The 15980-nt window shown below is 28.5% G+C and overlaps 1 protein-coding gene across 3 annotated transcripts in view; it reads left to right on the forward strand.

Moving 5' to 3' along the window:
• LOC108557117 (opioid-binding protein/cell adhesion molecule homolog) overlaps window positions 1-15980 on the forward strand; it is a 99114-nt gene that overhangs the window by 74022 nt on the left and 9112 nt on the right. For all 3 annotated transcript variants that reach the window (XM_017913520.1, XM_017913519.1, XM_017913522.1), the window contains exons 4-5: window positions 1108-1242; window positions 11859-11996. In XM_017913520.1, the coding sequence (XP_017769009.1) occupies window positions 1108-1242; window positions 11859-11996 (273 nt within the window). The remainder of the gene's footprint in view (window positions 1-1107; window positions 1243-11858; window positions 11997-15980) is intronic.

Consider the following 15980-nt stretch of genomic DNA (forward strand, 5'->3'; position numbering starts at 1 on the left):
AAGCAAATATTTGCTGCTCCATACACAAATATCGTCTTTATTCATGTATTAACTGTTTACACGTTAATTAATACAATATTTACATCATTCATATTAATTATCTAAATTTATCATCACTGTATGTTTTCTTAAAATATTAAAGATCATTTACAGAACAGAAATTCTCAATTCGATGATACTTTAATAACAATGAATTTGTTATTTCAAATTATTTCTTAACAACACTTCATCATATAAAAATAGCCAATATCTATTAAAGTCAATAACTTACTTACATAATCTAGCCATAATTACATAATTTGATAATAATTATCGAAAACAATTCAGTAATAAATAAGATTATAATGATATAAATCTGTACGTGTGGAATCCAATCATAATAAAAAATACTTCATTCTATCATGAATGAAGAAATCATTAATAATTAATTAGCTAATAAAAAACACTGGAACAACTAAATATACAAACATGTTGGGTTGGAATCGATTATTTGGTAGTTAATTAATTTAAGGGTGGATCTCGATATCGGCCGGACCGCAAAACTTGGCAAACATTCGAGTTGGAAACGGAAACTACCCTTCGATACCGATAACGCACAGGGTAGATTTTTAATCAGATAAAATATTTCCCTTCATTTAATTATATAGAATTAAAATAAACCGATAATTAATGAAGATCCTCAAAGTCCAGTTCGAAGGAATCGCATAAAAAGAAGTGGCTTTTAGAAGCTTGCATATATATTGGAGAATCTTAATGTGCGTAGGTAGGCTTAACTTAAATAATTTGTTCTTGCAATTTATTCTAATATGTTTTTTATGTTTGTTTTCGTTTGCGTTGTAAATATCTGTGGATAATGCAATAACGGTCGACAAATTGCTGTATTTATGTGTGTGTAACACAGTGTTGCAATAAATTTGGCCAGTGTATCCATAAATATTTCCATTTCTTTATATCATTTTTATATGTTTTTCGTGGCAGCGAGATAAATGCTGTTTCTTGTGTTTACAATTTTTCTTGATCAATTTTTGTGGTCTCGTGGATGTGGCTGTGTGTGCACGCTGCTTCTTGATACATATATAGAGAGAACGTATTGCTTTTATATTTCAGCCCCTCTGACGTTTATGGATACTTCTCCAAACCAAACGGGAATAGAGTTCACCGATGTTACGCTCCGATGCGAAGTCAAGGGAGGAGACAAACCTATAGTCACTTGGAGCTACGAAAATGGTGGAAAAATTTCAGGTAAATATATATAAAAAAAAATAATCAATTTTAATTAACTATAATTAATTAAATAATATCATAATTAAAATAGTTATATTCATACACTACCAAATGAAAGCATTGAGAACTGCATCACAGATTTAATGTCATTATTAATTTTTGTAATTTTATTTTAACATATATTTTATTATTCAATCATTCATTACATTTTACAAATTTAATGAATTGTCTATACTTTACAAAGTAGAAATTTACTAATTCTGTTCTATAGTAGTCTATTGTACACTGACTGCAATCAATTTAGTAGCATTTTATTGCTTCTGAGTGAATTTATAGGTTTAATTAAGAGTATTATCACATGTTGGCACTTTATGTCCAGGTTTTTTTTTTTTCGGTTAATCATAAATAACGTAAGATTATTCTTTCTTACGTTTACTATGATGATATTTATGCCTTTATAAAATAAATCAAATAATTATTTATTAACCAATGAGAAATTATAATAATTTTGGGTATAAAATAAAGGTTTCTAATTTTATAATTGTAGCAATTATAATTATTTATTTAAATGGAGGCTGAAAGACTTAGGTCGATAGCCCTTTGGTTACAATTGTGACTAATAAAGATTATTATTATTTAAATGAATATATATTAATGCTTCAATTGTACTTTAATAGAATAATCTATAAATTGGATGTAGGAATTAGATAGATTAAATAAATGGTTATGTGGCAATTTCATGTTAATATTTACATAACAAGTCACATAATAATTTTAATATGGTAATGCAGCAATTGAATGTTACCATTTAAATTTTCATCCCTTGAGAGTTTCGCGCAGTTTTAGAGGTAGATGCAAAGCAATTATCTGGTTAATAACACCGTTAAACATTTCAATTCCCGAAATACTACCAAATTTAATCTATAATCAGATAATTTTAATATTATGTCATCATGTCCGAATGGATAATAAACTTTATTTACATCATAAGGTAGGTTTATTTATAGTGTAATAATTCTGTAAATTTGTGATATAATACTTTTAAATAGTTGTTACGAGAAATTCTGATTAATTTTTGATGACTTGTGGTTATTATGGATTTTCAAATGATTTCATAAAATCGATGAAATAGTTATTAAAGCTAATACGAGGATGATAATGAATATCCACAAATATTTTAGGTGAATCCTTTATTTCTAATGAGTTCTATGGTTGCTATATACTATACCTCATAGTTGCTATAATTGTGTGATTAGTATCATTGTTACAACTAAAATTTCGTACTGATTGAAGATCTTATTTAAAATTTAATATAACTTCACCTATTAGAAATTTTGTAGATTGATTTGCAGATCTCACATAATTTAGATTTTCGTGGTCATTATAAAACCATAATAACCATGACGTAACCATCACCATTGCTTTATGCTTACTATGGTATGAAGAAGTCTATGATGCTATGGACTTCTTAAAGCACTAGTTTCTACGATGACTAAGGACTTCTCGTACGTCTCAATAGTGTTTAATAGTGTATAGAATTTAAGTGTTTCTAATTTAATTAAATTCTTTCGAAGCATTCCTTATAACATCACGCGAGGTTTTACATTCAAAGTACTTCAAATGAAACCCAGTATAGATGAGTCTTTTGATGGAAATACATGTTCCTTCGTTACGTAAATTCAGTGTGTATATATAGAATTAAATGAATTTAGCTTAAGCTTAAAGGACTTGTCGCAATTAGTAATTTTAATTAAAACTTCGGAAGCGCCGTTCCATAATTCTTTATTACAACTAACAAAGGACGTTTTGTTTAAACTTTCGAAGATACATTTTTATTCATTCTGGAGCAGTTCTGGAGTTTCGTCCTACGGTTTTTAAGAATCCGCTAAACGAATTTGAGGAGCAGTTAGTGCTCGGGTGAAGAGGGAAATTGAATAAATTAGAAACGAACTAATTTAAAAGTTCCACTCGCATAGATAGTTTCACGTTGCTGTGAGGACTTTTTCTGAGTTTTCACTTCGGGCTCTCCTTCATAATATTTTTATGGAACGCCACGACGTCTTCTGCTTTTCTCTCTGTGTGTTTCTATACATATATTTCCTGTTCTTGTATCAAATATATAACTTTTTTTTGTCATGTCGTGATTCCTGTCGTTTCTGAAATTTATTTCTGGTTTGTTTCATTTCCGAAAGAGGGTAGTAACGTGAAATTTATCCTGCGGGTGACATACTTGTCTTTTATTATTCGACTAAAGTGCCCCATCGGTGTTGTTCTAATGCACAGGCATCGATTTTTAATAATCCCGCCGGAACGTGACTGAAAGATGTAATCCGTTACGTAAGAACCCGCTTCAAGGATCCCAAAAACTTTGCGCGTCGAACTAATTACGAAGTCACGCCCAGGAATTGCATAATATAATAAAAAGGCAATTGACGTGTAGCTGAGCAAGTCGTTCGGGGAATCGGGATCACGAATATTTTGTCAGCAATTTGATGAAAGAAAAATTGATCTTCGTAAAACCGTGTTCGTTAATAATTTTAATCAATATTTTATCAATAGTACAGTTTTTAAATATAATTGCTTGAAATTTAAACTACGTCCGTACAAAATAGAGTTTGCAATAAATTGTCAATTACCGTATTTTTCGTTGCATAAACAGCACTTTTAATTCGAGATATCAGTATTATGGATTCGTTCTATGCATTTATTTTATAAATTCCTGTTAGGATTACCAATTGTTATTACTATTCTAAATGCTAAAGTTCGGATCAGATATTTTTTAATAATTTATTATAGCATTAGGATTTCATAATTACAGACTACATTTTATATAATATTACCAACATGAAATATTGTACCAACATGAAAGTTAGTAAATAAAAAACTTCGTATGTTGTGTGTATGTACCATAAAGTATATGATGATTAAAGTAAGTCATTAAACTTTAATCTCCACTTTAAGTTTGCCAACTCTTGTACAACTTACACTACATTACGTTTCCCTTTATACAAAATAATAGGTGCATTAAGTTAGATTAAATCAATAATACCTTTTAGATGAAATAATGTAGAAATTCTCAAAGTTTTTTTTTAATCAGTAGACGAATATAGTGTTGTTCTTTAATATTTTTTTATATTTAAATATCAAAATATTCAATATTATAGGTATTCTTTTAGTAATTACAATTTCTTAATATTTTTTAGAAATTTAATTGAATTTTTTATAACTTTTTCAAATAATTCGAAAAAACCATTACTTCTTTCACTTTCATTTTTTATTGACGAGCTCCAATTATTTAAAATAAACTCTGTATCAAGAGTTATTAAATATTTAACATTTTCTCTTATTGTTTGCTGAAAAGTTTGGGTCGTTAGCCATTTGAGCAATAAATATTAGAAAATAAATACATAATTAAATATTTTTTTTATTTTCCTTGTAATTATAATTTCTTAATTCGAAAAAACAGAATTGCAATTACTATTTCCTTTTTAAATTACTTATTTGTATTTCTTGAAAAAATTATTTGCAGTTTTTCCATGTATATTTAATTTTTACTCAGTAGTTAGTGATTTAAATTTTAAAAAAATAAAGAAAATATAATTTTATGCATAACTTTTTCTATAAAATTGTTATTATTATATAAATTTCCTTGAATATATTGTTGTAACTAAGCTAATTAAGTTTTATTTAAATAATGTATAAAAATACATTATAATTTGTTATAATGTAAGCTTAATGATTTTTCAATTAATCATTCGAACCATCAATTACGAAAATTCGATAACCGAACAATTAAAATGGAAATTGTGCCAATGACAATCACGTTTTTTTGAAAGTATGCGTGTATGTGTATGAATTGTATTGAAGTATATTGTTGAAAGAAATGATGAATTGTTACGATGAAATGAATTATGACGCGTTCGTGGTGTATTTGCGAATGCAGTATGGTCAATGAAATTCGGCAAATTGATTGATGCTTTTATTGGTGGCGATATTTCATTGGTAATTAGTATGCGGAATTAATGAACACGTGTAATAATAATAAAAGCCGTGACGCTCGGACATTTATAAACATCGGGGGGTTGCAGCGTGCTGTTGATGCTGCTGTGAGAGGGAGGGTTGGTGATATTCGGAGCCATCCTCTTTTCCCCATCCTAATTCCCATCCAAAACTGTTCGGAGCTGTTCCATATATTAATCTTTATAGACGTTTTAATAACGCATGCGGAATGTGTTACGTTCTAATTACACTTGACAACCATTGTAATGGATTATGTGGCTCGGCTCTTTCGGTAATGCTTTTGATTAATAGCACTTATATGTATAATTAGTTTCCTACGAATGCATAAATTATTATCGCTAACCAAAGGAACAAACTCTAAATACAGCGCACGGAATTTATCCTTCAAATTAACTACACACGGCGACGTTCCGTGGAACGGTATATCAATTGATTAGCCTTTTGTGTACAATTTACATTTTCCACAAACGAAATGTCCAAATCCACTGACTTATTTTATACACCATTAAACTTAACTGACAAGTTAAATAATTAATACTCTTTACATTTACGTATAATTTTATTCAATATCTCATATTTATCTGTTTTTTTTTTATTTAAAACTTTTTTAAGTTCATTATTTCTGTAACTAGATTATATATCATGTAATATTAATGGAAAATTACCCATTATAAATTGGAAAATTACCCAATTAGTAGCAGCTTTTCTTTAAAGTACTAAGTATAATAAGGATTTAGGTATTACGTTAATGTCTAATTAAACCGAAATCGTAAGTAAAGTACCTAAAATCGTTTAAACCTTTGAGTTATTAAGATAAAATTAAGTAGATTATATAACGAATCTTATATACGAATCTTATATAATATAGAATTTAATATATGATGATCAAGGTGATCAAGATTACAAATTACATTAAATGCTTTAAATATATTTCCTAATTTTTTTATTTAAAATTTTAAGAGTATAAAAAAAGTTATATTTTGTTCTATAACAGTTCTTATTCAATCCTGTATCAGCGATTTTTTTTTATAGATTTTGCTCAATGCCAAAAATCTATAAAGTAATTTATTGTTTCATCGTTTCTTTTGTTATTAAACCTAATATTAATTACTATACGAGAAACATATATAATTATATATAAAAAAGTGTGAAGTAATTGAGATAAGTTATTCATCGCATAATCCTTTTGCGGTGCCCAACTTTTTATGTAGAAAGGCAATAAAAAATGGGTCTATATTGAAAGCCAGACAACCGAAATTCCGTCAATCGAAATCCCGACGTTCGAAATCTCGACTGTATCGAAATCCCGACTGTATCAGAATCCCGACAACCATAATCCCGACTATATCGAAAATTTCTACAATAGCATTTTTAAATTATTTCGGAACGTATGTCACCATGTGATAGCTACATTTTTATTATTAATAAGAATAAATTATTAATTGTTGTTATTTATTATTAATAACAGTAGTCACTTAACGTTCCGGAATAATTTAAAAATGTTATTGTAGATATAGTCGGGATTTGATACAGTCGGGATTATGGTCCCGGAATTTCAAACGTAGGGATTTCGAACGTCGGGAATTTTATTGACGGTATTTCGGTTGTCGGGCTTTCGATTGTCACCGATAAAAAATACGTTAAAAACCGTATTAAAGTGAAATTGAAGCCAGACTATGCGAGATATAACTGTATAATATTTCATTATAATTATATATTTGTAAATGTTAAGTGAAACAATAACAATTTAGGATCTTTGTTTTCTCAAATCTAGATAATTGCATGAAAGGTATACACAAGGGGTGACGGTATAACAAATCTTGGTAATTATACGCAAACCAGATATTCCCGAGACTGCCACATTACGTTAACGACTACATATTCTTAAGAAGCACAAAACAATGAAACACGAAATCGCATAGCATTAACGAAATCTGTTGTTATTACACACACATATATATATTTTGTGTGTCCCAAATTTCAATGTCTGCTGGTGTCAGTCACCTCATTTCGCAGATATCCAAATCACTTCCATGCATTACTATTTGCCCAAAGCTCGCATTCATCCCTTTCCACGTGAACATGACTTACATATTATTTCACCTTCCATCTCACACCTCCCATTTATCTTATACTCATGTCCACGCCTAAACCTTGTGATGATTTACTGCCTTCTATCCACATCACTCATTTTTAATAATAATAATAATAGCATTAATGATACACATATTTAACACTTGAATATAATTATAATTAATAACAAAAAAGGCGAAATAAAAATAAAATACTATACTTATTGTATTCATTAGTAATTTAAATATTTATTTTAAAACAATTCATAACCTTTCAACCAAATTTTATCTATTTATAATTATTATTTTTTAATTATTAATAAAAATCAAAATTTATTGTATAATAAAATAGAAAGGGCCGCAGTATTATTAATATTATTCTAATTAATTGAAATATTAAAACTAGTAATGATGTGTATAAATAATAAAATCAATTCATATTTGTCAATATTTTATATTTCATGATAAAATATATGGGTTACAAATAATCGTTGCTTCTCAATTATTGGAAATGTACGTTGATTAATTAAGGTTCTCTAATTGTGCACGTTTGATTTAAACGATTTTAATTGATCACATGAATCGTACGTGGTTGCATGTCTATCCATGTATAAGGACGCAAATTAGTTAACGTTAAACCATTTCCATTGGTTTACATAAATAGTTTAAGTTTATTAAAATTAATTCATTTTATTCGAAAATAAACGCACAAAATTACATTATAAAATATAATAATTGCAGAATAAATGTATTTCCAATCAATAAATATTAATAATCATATTTTAAAGTTTATTGCTAATTATCATACAGAAATGATAAATTATTTGAATTATATAAATATAATTTATATACAATAATTTATAGCAATATAACCGTTGAATGCACTCTTTTCTGTCTTTATAAATGTATTATGCATATTTTAAATGAAATTGGAGAGAGAAAATAATTAAATGTTCATTATTTTATATTCAATGTTTTTTTAAATTATTTTATTTTTGTTAAATTATGTTATAACATATGATTTATTTGATCATTATACCATATATTCACAAAAACAAGACAATTTCAGTTAAAAACGCGTGGATGCGCCGGGTTATTAATATTTATTCATACTTTTATAACACGTAATTAATTAAATACTTTACTTTATTATTTTTTTAATCAAAATGAAATTATCCATGTTCACAATTTCATGTAAATTAGACATGTTTGTAGTCTAATCTGAATATTAAGTGCTATTAAAATAAATCTACTAGTAAATAATCATTTTTTTTACTACTCTGTTGCGTTTTTACCAGATAAAAACCAATCCTATATAAACCATATATATTGTATGTAGGCGATATAAACGGAATTAATGAATGCTAAAGCACACAGCTTTTATGATAAAAAAAATAACGGTGATAAAAATAAATATTTCATAAATGTTTTTCGAATGAACTGAAATATTTTCATTTTTTTGTGTGCATTCTGTAATGAACTTTACATTTTGAAATTGTTATTTCTGTGTATTTCCACAATGAATTATTTATTTTAGCGTTCAGTTTATGAATAACATCGTCACATCACGGAGAACAGCGCAATTTAACATGTCGATATTAGTTGTTCTTTTTTTTATGCTCACTTTTCATATAGTAAAATTTGTTATTATAAATTTATATTACAACATTTTATTGACCCCAAATTGGACCAAATGGCTTCTAACCTAAATATTTCTACCCTTATTATACAAATTATACATTTTAAACAAATCAATCACCAGAAAAATATGTAAAAAAAATGTAAAGTGTAGGATTTTTCATTCTCAATTATAAATTTCTCATATTTGCAAATTCTTAACTATAATGAATACAAAATTAGAAAATAACTTATGTAATAGTAAGTTTCTTTTGCAGTTTACTAGATTATAAAAAGAAATAATGATAAATTACTCCGAATTCACAAAAGTCCGGTTTGTAAATTTTAAAACTAATTAAATTTTAGTTGAACAAAATAAAAGTAAATCTTCTAATAATTGATATTTTCTTTATACATAAATCATAGTATTTTTTTAGGTGCAGGTGCAGGTTATTTTAGAATGTATTTAGTTCCTAGATTAGTCCGGTTTCAAACAATCCTATATGTTGACAGATGCGTACTATGATTTAATTGGATAATAACGTTGGTGCTCTGATGCATTTAATGCGGATTTTGTATAATAGCATTACAAAGTCTGTGTTGTTAAGTTTTTTATTTTTAAGAATTGACATAAATATTTTGTAATATATCATAATATGTGTATTTTTGTTCATTTTAGTAATTTAGTATATTTTCTTCAAGTTTTAGTAAATTCAAGTTTATATCAACATATTATATTAAAAATTCACGAATGGAAATAAAAGTTAATTGCGTCGAAACCTGAAGAAAAATCTGCAACTTTTCTTATGGAAAAGCTTCAAAATTCAATGTTTAATTTCTGCACAATTTATTTCTCCCCCGGTTTTTCCTTTATTGGTGCTCGATATAAATCACATTTTTCCCTCCGAAGCGGCAGTCTTACACTCCATTCCGTGTCGAGACTAAATTCAATGGTTGATTGTAAATTTCCGCTTGTCCTCGTCATCAGTGAAGTCGAATAACGTTGAAGAAAATAATACGTTAGGGATTCGCGAATTCCATTCCGAAACTCTTCATTGATATTCATAATAATGTGGAACGAAAAAAAATATCAATACATTCACAACAAGAGTACATCTAAATGTATATACACGTAAATATTGATATACATATATGTGGATATGGTGATGTGTTGGTTTGGAATTTAATTTGAATTCCTTGTCGGTTCTTGTGCTGCGAGAGGACAACGACGGGGGCGTTTGGATTTTACTTTCGTTTGGGATGTTGGGAGGAGAGGAAAATATTAAACGAAACGTGAATTTGCGAAATGAGTTTACTAACTGGGGCCAACTTCCCAATTAATTAATATTTCATTTGCTCGGACCATAATCATTTACGCATTTACTTCATGCTACTTAGATTATGAAACTTCATTAACGTTTAATCATAATCAAATTAAATCTCGTTTGTTGTGTGCCATTTTCTGGGGTCCAGGCACATGGAACTTTTCTCAGATTGTTTCAAACTTTCGGCGAGGAAAAAAAAGGAGGCAAGAAATATGGAACATTCGTCTCTTGCAATTTCAATGTAATTTTCTAGCAAACACAGAAATTGAACTGAAAATAAAATAAAAATAAATAAATCAAAGAAAATAATATAAAGATGTGTACATACTATGCGCAACTTCTGTAGATATGTGAAAGGTCTATATCGCAAGCCCGACAACCGAAAGACCGTCTATTGAAATCCGGACGTTCAAAATCCCGACTGTATTGAAATCCCAACGTTCGAAATCCCGGCTGTATTAAAATCCCGACGCTTGAAATCCCAACTATGTCAAAATCCCGACTACCATAATCCCGACAATCAAAATCCCGACTATATCGAAATCCCGACTACTATAAAAATGTTATTGTAGAAATTTATAATAATAAAATACACTGTCGGGACTTCGATATAGTCGGGATTATGGTAGTGGGGATTGTGACATAGTCGGGATTTTGAGTTAATAATACATAAATTTGTCAATAATTGTGATAATTATGTTATCTGATATAATTAAATTAAAACAAAATGATAATATGTCCCTGTGGTGATAATGGAGGTAAATAAATATGTTAAATATAATACTTAACCCTTCGTAAATCGCGCGGCAACTGTGAGACGCCAGTGGGTACAAAACAAACATAACTTTTAAAACTGACAGACGATTTGTAAAAACACCAAATGTCATTTTAGTGTAATGCATTAAAGGATTAACAACAAATATTCTTGGCAGAGTATATCGGACGCCAAGCGAGTAGTGGTTTTATAATATTTTACTTGATTATTTCTTCAAAAATTATTATGAAAATTCATTAACAAAAACATTTAATCTCTTATATTTTTAGAAGTATTTTCTAAAAAATATATCAATATATAAATATTAAATTATATATGTTTGAATATAAATTAATCCAAATTACAAATATTTGATAAATGTATTAGAGAATTTAATATTCAATTTGAATGAAACTAATGTAGTCGATTTGACAGTTTCAGTCGTTATTGAAGATAATACTCCTAAATACACACACATCCGTATATAATACGAATGCCAGCTTAGCATGTTCACTTGCGTGTGACAAATTGCAGCAAGCATGTCAACATACCAAATTAATTTATGTATCGCAAGATCTCGGAGGCACGTAAGCAATTTGCGATCGCATTATGGGATAGTTTAAACTTATGATATAATGAAGCTGTTGCTGTGTTTCTCGAATCGACTCGAATGAAACGAGTGAACGAAACTCGTTACAATATCAATAATATACACCGTAATGAACGTTATTGATTACGTGGTTGGTACAAGGAAATGCTCCATTGGTAGATGAAATCTGTACAATTATTTTCACGTGATAAATTCTATTGACAGGACTATTAACTATGATGGATATTCCGTTTCAGACCCGAAGTTTACGATAATTGGTGATGGATTATTAATAAAGAACGTTACAAGGAATGACAGTCGCACCTACATTTGCAAGGCGATGCAGACCAGCACCGGGGACATCATGGAGCAGAAGATCCAATTGAAAGTCGAGCGTGAGTATAGTTTTATATATTTTTTTTTGTTGAATTATTATACACATTTTTTGTACGGTTTATATTTGGGAAATGGTACAGCTCTGTGAGGAAAGTTTAGCAACTTCCCTTACTAATATTACATATAATTGGTTTAAATTGCATGTGCTACAAACTACATCAATATATGTGAGTCTGGATGTGAGTGTGTCTTTGATGTTTTGGGGCGCCAACTTCACCCGCAGAGCTTCGCAAACGGAACGAAACTTTCGTTACAGGCTGAAACTGTAATTAAACTGGAAGATTTCTTTATTAAATATAATAATTTTAGAAAGTCGCGCGTTCATCGGAAGTTTTCGGTGCAGAGTTTTCGATGAACGCTGCATATTAGTTATCTAACAATAACTATCGACTATAGCAAAATGATGGAAAATGCAAACTGCACAAACATATATTATTATGAACATTATATGCAGTATAGACGATATTCATCGAACTTAATTTATTGCTTTATTATTTCTAGTATCTATATTAATATTAATAATGTACAGAAGTTTCTTAGAAGAGAATTTATCCAGTGATTAGTTAATATTTAGAACACAGAAGATTTTTTCATCAAATCAATTACAGAAAAATGTATATTATAACATTATGATTTTTAGTTCAATTTATTGCTTCAGCTCTAAAGTTATCAAGAAATTTTGTTTGACGTTAATAAAATTAAATTAATTTCATTATATAATTATAAATTCAAATTTTTTATGGAAATAAATGAAATTATAATTATATATTCCTTTCTGAAGCATCATTTTTCTTTTACATTTTTGTTTAATTTCCGGGATTCTTGAGAAGTTTCCATTTCCCATTTCTCAGGTTCAAAATTATATTTTATAATATAGATCTATAGTTTTTTAAATTACTACAAGACAATTGTATTACAATAATGGTTGCAATAAACAGCTAAACTTAACATCGATTTAGTTAATAAAATAATGTTTTTGTCAAGACAACGTTATCTATGAAATCGGAGGAGATTATAATTAATGAATGTGTTCAAATCACTAAGTGAGATGCGGTAGTTCAAGTTTCAGGCAGCAGTTCATTTCAGACATTGAGGTTTTGGGGGTGGTTTAGGTGGGCGGCTTCAGATGAGTTTCGGATATGTGGTGGAGGCGAATATATGTGATAATATGTTATGTGTTTGGGGGCCCAGTATAACTCACGGTGATTAAACGCATTGTGCTCGTGTTAGCAGGGCGTCAACTCGACTGGCAGCAGGAAAACAAATTAGCATTCTATATGCTATCTCCTGTACACTCCGATAGCAATCGGCGCCGACAAACGCGAAATAAAACCGTTGCCTCTAGGTAGATAGATTGATCATTCAAATTAAGAAGAGGAAGCTATGATCCAGATGGTGCAGATAACGTGGACGTGGATTGTATGGATGGTTGGCGGATGAACTGGGAAGTATTCAGATGTGCCCGTTCTGGATTAGCTCGTGCATGTGTGAAATTGTAAGTAGATTTATCGTCGCGCAATCTTTCATTCCGATGTGACTGCGGCTATTCAATGTGCGGAATGCGTGTGCATACAACGAGGAGGTACGACGAAAAGACCTCTCTGGATCACATGTATAAAGTCCTTTTTCCTGGAAATAGATTGCGCAATGATAAAATATCGCTTCAATTACTGTGGGAATTTCAAATTTAAACTACTTTCGAATGTCCCGCCATTAATTTAGCTTTATTATCTAACATTGTATCATATTAAAACCGCTTCCGCGAAATTCATTGGAACGCTCAAATTACAATTCTTTGATAATAATACTAATTAATTCTCATTTTATTTTACTTAATATCTTTTTATTCTTCAATTATTTTTTAAAAGAAAAAATACATTTTTAAGTTTTAACGTTTTAAATATTTATCAATGTCAACACCAAAAAATAATAGGAAAAAACACTTTTCACGTAATAAAATTACAAAATATTTTTTTCTTCAAAATCAACGTTTCTGTATCGAAATCTTTAAATCCTTTCCTTTATCCAATATTATCTCACACTTTCAACAAAGATAAATATCCTGCTGTTACTTTATTTCATTATATAATATCCTATTCATAGCTTCATAATATGTAATTAAGCAAGAAATTTCATTTTGTATTATATCATTTTTGTATGAAATTTTCAAGAAAAGAAAGACGTGGGTCGATATTCATTTGACTAACAGCTTCATTAATTATTTTATTATTATAAAATTTATTCTACTGTTAAATCTCAAGTTATTAAACCTAATCATTTTTAGGTCATTTCTCGCAACATTAATACGTTGATTAAAAAATCATTCTAAAATAATTTATATAATTATATTAAAAATGTAACTAAAGCATATAGAAAACAATGCAACGATTTACTTCATTAGAAAGATATAAGTTTCAGTAGTAACTATTAAATGGAGAAATGGAAGTTTGAGAGTTGGTATCGAATTGATGGCGATTGGTATTTTCAATTTGTCTAGTTTGAACTCGGGTTTGCGTTTCAAGTAGTAATACTTCTTCTCCAAAACCACTTTCCGTTATCGGTACCAATCATGACACGATAAAATATCGAGTCATTTCACATTTAAACAAAAATAAATCGATCTGTAATTTCCACTGTTTGTAAAGACTGTTTCCACCATCATTTCATTATCACATTTATAGAAATAATTCATTGATATAAAACAAGTACAAATTTCAATAATTTTCTTATTCGATATTTTTTATTAACAAATAATAGAAACTAATTTAATATTTATTGAACTATTAGCGTTAAATTAATATAAATTTCGAATTATTTATGAAAAGTTAATTAATTTTGATACTAAATTCATTTCTTCCATTTTTATTTAAATTAATTTCATTATATACATTTTTACAACTATTGCTACTTTTATAAGTATAAATACACTCAATATCAGTCATTTATAAGAAAATTATAGTGAATCAAATATATAAAACGTGTACTATTATAAAGAAATAACTTACAATGAGCGTAATTATCCGAACAAATACGTTTTTGTAATGTTAATTTAGATTCATTTTGAATGTAGATATTTATCAATGGAAGTTGGTGTTCACGTGCAATTGGAATAGGAAGCATATAAAATGCAAATGTCTTTCATTTATGTTTAACAAAAATCTAATGTGCCTGTAATTTACATTGTAATGTCGACCAAATCCATTGTTCCGACGTGCGCATATACACCCTAACATATGTAACAACAAAAATCAATAAGAAACGAATCACCTCATAACGAACAACTTACGTAATAATGAGCAAAAGTACATGCATATTCATAAACGTTGCATTGTTATAATCACCCATTAGGAAGAAATATTTGGTATAATTACTTTACATAATTAGGTTAAATGAAGGATTATATAAAATTAGTTTACATTGTACAATATAAGATTATACGTTACATAATGAGTGCAACTAAATCATTATATAATGAATGCAACTGTTTGCCAAGTCATTTTGTAAATGCTTTTGTAACATAGGAATATCCAGCTAAATTAATTTTAAATACAGGAAATGAAATTTGCCTTTGGTAATTATTGGACTAATTACTAATATAATTAATATAATGCACATAAATTATATATCATAAATAATTTGATAATAGTTAAATAGGATTAAATATAAATTTGAAGCAAAAGGAAGGTTAAGAGTATCAAGCAATAAAAAATAGAAATATGTATAAGTTAAGATATGGTTTTCAGACAAATTTTAAAAGTTGCAGCAAAAAATATATGCACATATGCTTAACTTGAATGCTGCAATAGACAATGGAAAATGACAACAGTCGTGGTATTTAATTGAAACCCTAAATCAGTCCATATGCGAATAATAAATTAAGTGAAGCTGGTGAGATTTTTAATAAATATTTCATGTGCTTTGTAGCTGTGCGCCAAATGCACGGACAATATTAACAGAAACAAACGGAGCAGACCAGCTTGATT

This window comes from Nicrophorus vespilloides, unplaced genomic scaffold (assembly GCF_001412225.1).
Source record: "Nicrophorus vespilloides isolate i.1.1-1 unplaced genomic scaffold, Nicve_v1.0, whole genome shotgun sequence".
Taxonomy (NCBI): Eukaryota; Metazoa; Arthropoda; class Insecta; order Coleoptera; family Silphidae; genus Nicrophorus; species Nicrophorus vespilloides.